General features: G+C 40.8%; 1 protein-coding gene across 1 annotated transcript; it reads right to left on the bottom strand.

Moving 5' to 3' along the window:
* Positions 1 to 602: 602 nt before the first annotated feature.
* On the bottom strand, positions 603 to 2,914 carry LOC122026237 (transcription factor bHLH30-like). Its single transcript, XM_042584895.1, has 2 exons — positions 2,040 to 2,914; positions 603 to 1,366 (listed from the first exon to the last, which is right to left on the bottom strand). Exons 1-2 carry the CDS (start codon positions 2,622 to 2,624, stop codon positions 884 to 886), a joined length of 1,068 nt encoding a protein of 355 aa, XP_042440829.1. The 5' UTR covers positions 2,625 to 2,914; the 3' UTR covers positions 603 to 883.
* Positions 2,915 to 5,003: the final 2,089 nt, after the last annotated feature.

Genomic DNA, 5,003 nt, shown 5'->3' with positions numbered 1-5,003 from the left:
CAAAAAAATTCTGCAGGTGAAGTATGCTGATCAGGGCATATATAAGTACTTTCATGAGATACTCATTGTGCATTTTTGTAAAAGAGAAAACAGAAGCATAAGCAAATTAAATTGGCAGTGATCGATGGTCCAGTTAGTGCATGCATATATTCCCTATATATAGCCGTTAGTTTGAGAAGTCAGAAGGCCTTCTCTTGGCTTTATATTGTTGTCACTGAACTAACCCATGAAGAATCCTGTGGACCTACACACTAGTTTCTAAACTATAGTTTCACTAGCTTTAGGTCTTCTAGAATTTGAGCCTTCCTCTATATTCCAAAAAATAATATGAGCTCCAGTAGCTTGTACTTTCCAACATCCCTTCAGCTTCTGTGTTTGTCTTTCTCTAGCTCCACTTCCACTCTGTCACTTTCTCTCCCCCGGTCTCCTCCCTAAATTTGATATAATAATAATATGTATAATTTCTGTTCATTTTAATTTATATGACAATCCATGATGAGAAAATTAAAAGAAAACAAAGAGTAGTACTGAAGACACACGTAGAATTAATTAATTACCCTTTGCATGAAATTTCATGGGTTTGTTTTCTTCATTACAGGCACATTCAAAGTCGAACAAAAAGCAAAGGAAAAAAAAAAAATCAACTAAGTATATATATGAAAACATATGATAACCATTATTCCTTAGTTTATGACTACACCATATCAAAATCAAGGACCTTAATTGCAAATCATGAGATTAATAATTGCCCAGTCTGCTCGTTGTGGAAATTAAACTGCATATGTAATGATCTGTGTCTGATTTGATTGATATTATATAACTAGCAGACACGTTGCTGTGCATACAATTTCATGTTATTTAATTTATAATAGTCTCAACCGAGTTAAATCGACCTGTGTTCGAGTATGGTGGACATGTTGGTAGGCGCCGTCCGCTGCCGTTTGGTCCCGCCCGCAGCCGCCGACGGGGGCTCGTCGACCTGCGTACGCTCCATGACAGCTTTCAATGCTTCTTGGATCGCCTCTACGGAGTAATGCGGCGGCCGGCCGGCCTCGTCCTCGCTGTCCTCGCCGGTGACGACGAGAACGTGCTTGATGCGGCCGCCGAGGGTGGTGATCTCGGCCTTGAGCGGCCGCAGTCGCAGCGCCTTGAGCGCCTTGATGAGGTCAGGGAGGAGGTCGGAGCGGTCGTCGCAGCACAAGGACGCCCGCACCACGAACCGCCCCTCCGCGTCGTCGGCCGCGTCCACCGTCAGCTCATCTGTCTCCGTCGGGAGCGGGCTTGTCTCCTCGGCGATTTCCGAAGTCTGCCGCTTCAGTTCTTTGACGTGTTGTACTACCTCCGCCAGCAACGACGCTTTATCCGTCTGCGCCACAGCTCATGAGTATTTAAAATCTTCTTAATGTGTCTTGAAATAGATTAAATCGGATAATACATAAAAAAAAAATGGTGAACTGGGGAATGGTGAGTGCTTGAATGCACGCTTCCTCAAGTGAGAATTGAATTAGGGTTGGTGATGGTGGGGAGAATTAATTATATATTTAATAATATGTTCTTTTATCTGACATGAGTGCGCATGTTTGTCTCCTCTAGGCTTCGCCGTTCTCCGGCAGTAGCAACATCCATGGAAGCTTTTTGCTACTCTGAACACACTGCCGGTTTCTCTTTATCATGCCAATCGCTCCTCTCTCCCACAGTCCTTGTCTTCTTTGATCGAGTACGATTACTAGGTTTCCCCAAGCACAAAAATGATCCCAATTTTTTTTCATTGTATCAGAATCCGAGGAAAAATCTTTAATTAATTAAGAACCTGAATTATTTAATTCATATAATGATAGGAAAATGCTGTGAGGATATATAGAATCAATAGGAAAAACTTCAATATATAAGAAACAGAATTGAATTATATATTAATTAGTACCATTAGCGTCGACGACGTTGTAGCTAGGAAGAAGATGAGTCATGGCGAGTTTTCATGTGGTCTCTAATTAATTGTTTTTGTTAATGGCGTATATTATATACTAGGATTGGATCCTTACTTTTGTGGTGCTGGGGAGCAAGCTGCGCAGGCGCGCGAGATGGGCGTTGATGCGCTCGCGGCGGCGGCGCTCGGCCTCGCTGTGGCTTTTGGAGGCGGCCAGCGCCTTGGCGTCCATGATTTCTTGGTGCGTCATCCTCGCGCCGGCGGCGGCCAGCTCGGCGTGGAGGCCGCTGCCGAAGGGGAACGTCGAAGAAGAAGGCGAGCACGCGGTCAACATCATCCCGCGCCCGCGAACCAACGCATCGGCGTAATTGATTCCCGCCCCCGCGGTCATGAACCCCACTAGCGGGTCCGGCTGCTCCGGCTGCCCCATGTACAGGTCGTGGTAGAACGCCGGCGGCGGAGGGAGCGGCGGAAGCGAATTGGGGAACAAGAAGCTGCGTTCTTGGACGTGATCGCGAATCAGGAAGGGCGGCTCCGGGGCGTTTAGAAGCGGTGGCCATGGGAGATTAGCGGTGGAAGGAGAAGCAACAGAGGAATCTGCTGCGCAAGCATCAGTCGCCATGGTCATGACCGCTCCGATTTGGTCTTCCGGTGGATAGATTGGGAGATCATGGGCGTGATGGAGGCCGGTGTTGTCCATTTGTTGGAATGATATAGATTCCCCTGATGGGCCGGCGACCTGCTCTATATATAATTAGCTCTTGTGGCATGCTACAATGATGGATTCGGAAGGGATGATGAGCTTTTTGTCTTCCGGGCTTTTGGTCCTTGAGAAAGCATGGATTTTTACTTTGCTCTTACGCGATTGTTGCCATGTTCTAAGCGGCTCCGCCCCCTGCGCGACGTATCATTGCGCTGCCATCACGAGAGAGAGAGAGAGAGATAAGGGAAAGCTGGAGCAGAAAGAGGAAGGAGATGGAAAAAGAGAGCGGAGAGAGAGGAGAAGAAAAGGTGAGAGAAAGCAACAAGTAAAGAACGGGGAAGGGCCCACATTGGTCAAGGCCCACGTTCTGCTCCTTTGCTTTCTTATTTCCACGCCTGAGCTTGCTGCCTCCTCGAAACGATGTAATCATTGTGTCTTGGAATGCATTCCATCTCCGTGTTTATGATTCCAACAGTTTTCGAGAGGATTCTGTAAAGCTCCTAATCTTTTAATTACATCAATATTAACGATTAAACATAAAGGCCTTTTCTTGTTATCTCTTTTACACGAGGAGAGGAAATTGTCTTCCATCAATATTCAGTACTTGAAGTCTTTTGTTAATATTTTGTGGTAGTTCGTTAGGCATGCATTTACTTTTCATGTTGTTCGACTTGTGTTTCTATGACGTTACACCCTGCTCGAGGCCAATCTGCACAGCAATATATGTATATATCACTCAGCATGCATAATTCTATCAACCACCACGTAATGATCCTACTAGTGTCGAAGTAAACATGTACTAAAATAAAACATAAATCAATACTTCACCTGCAATCACCATGATCATTCAAGACACAATGCAATGAGATGTTTTCATTTGGTATTTTAGTGTTTTGTGTCTCTTTTGAGTTGGTGCGATCACCAAGGTCGTTCAAGACACGATGCATTATGAGATGTTTCCATTTGGTATTTTATTGTTTTGTGTCGCTTTAAGTTGTATTATGTTAGCTCTTTTGTTGTTTGATTTATATTATACCCCACTTTTTATTTTTATTTTTTTATCATGCTGCAATATTCATTGATATTTAGCACAACAGATCGTAGCACTGAATAATTCATTTCTATTATTGTAAAACTTAAAGCAAAATATCTACACAAATAATGCCAATCTCAGACAGTAATGCAATGAGTTTACTTTAAACGCAAACCTTGCTGGCGTTAAACCTATGAGCAGGTCTCTACCTGTGTATTAAAGTCAAGAAGATATCAATATTTGAAATTAAATTCTTTCCACCACCAAAATGGAAATTGGAAGGGAACAAATACTTCAACCCTGATTATATTAAATTAAACATGCCCTTTCATAAATGAGGCTTAAACAAACAGAAAATAGATCATTACGGTCTCATAAATTAACCCCTAGGCCATAATTTAATTTAAGGTTTACTGAACTTGATATAGAATGCTAGTATGTATAATTCTTTGTTATATATACTAATATCTGACAAGTAAATTAGATGGAACTATCACTAAGGCAAATGAAATCCATCTCAAGCATGGGAAAGGATATGGTTGTCATGAAATAGCAACAACACCTAATTTATGGCAGATCAGGTAGAGATCTAAACGGAAGAACTAGTCAAATTAATGAAAATGACAAGGCATGAGAACTTAACATTTGCTCTTTCTTTGCAGATTGTTGGATATAATTTAACATTCACATAAGTTGTTAATACTACTTGGCATGACCCCAATAGCTCAATCAATGAGTTTATAGGTCTTCGTCTCCCCCAAATGTTTGTTCATTTCTTTCCAACCGATCAAAGTGCTAGTTTACGCACTGATTACATCTATATCCATAGTCTATTTTTTCTTTGAAAAAATTGCATCATTGTCTACTCCATCACATATTAACATGTGAAATACCTGTGATATATATATATATATATATTAATTCATCCATGTATTGGCATGTGAGCTGAGCAATTGATTTAAAACCGAACCGATTTAATTAAAATTAATTAAATCAAAATTTTTTAACTAACAAAATTGATCAAACTTTTCAATAAAAATTACATAAATTGAATCAATAAAATATTAGTTAATTTAATTTTCGATTGAATTAACTGAACTTTTCAACAATTATATAATTTTATCTGATTTTAACTTTTTTATTTTGTTAATTCAGAATTAAGGACCTAAAATTTCTCAGTTTAGAGATTTAAGGTTCAGCTTAACTAAATTAGAAATTTTAAAATCAAAATGAAACCGAATTAATCGGCACAACTTACATAACCATGATTCCTAACACGAATCAGCAAGCAGTTCTAGAGTTTTGCAACAAGTGATCCTTTACTCTCGAAATGGGGACAACAC

Source organism: Zingiber officinale, chromosome 10A, assembly GCF_018446385.1.
Source record: "Zingiber officinale cultivar Zhangliang chromosome 10A, Zo_v1.1, whole genome shotgun sequence".
Lineage (NCBI taxonomy): Eukaryota > Viridiplantae > Streptophyta > Magnoliopsida > Zingiberales > Zingiberaceae > Zingiber > Zingiber officinale.
Note: the sequence above shows the minus strand (reverse complement) of the source record. Positions and strands in the feature narration are given on the sequence as shown.

Coding starts and splice junctions, on each gene's coding strand:
- LOC122026237 (XM_042584895.1), bottom strand. CDS start 2,624: ATGGACAACACCGGCCTCCATCACGCCCATGATCTCCCAATCTATCCA. Junction 1,367..2,039: donor TGCTCCCCAGCACCACAAAA/GTAAGGATCCAA, acceptor GCTGTGGCGCAG/ACGGATAAAGCGTCGTTGCT.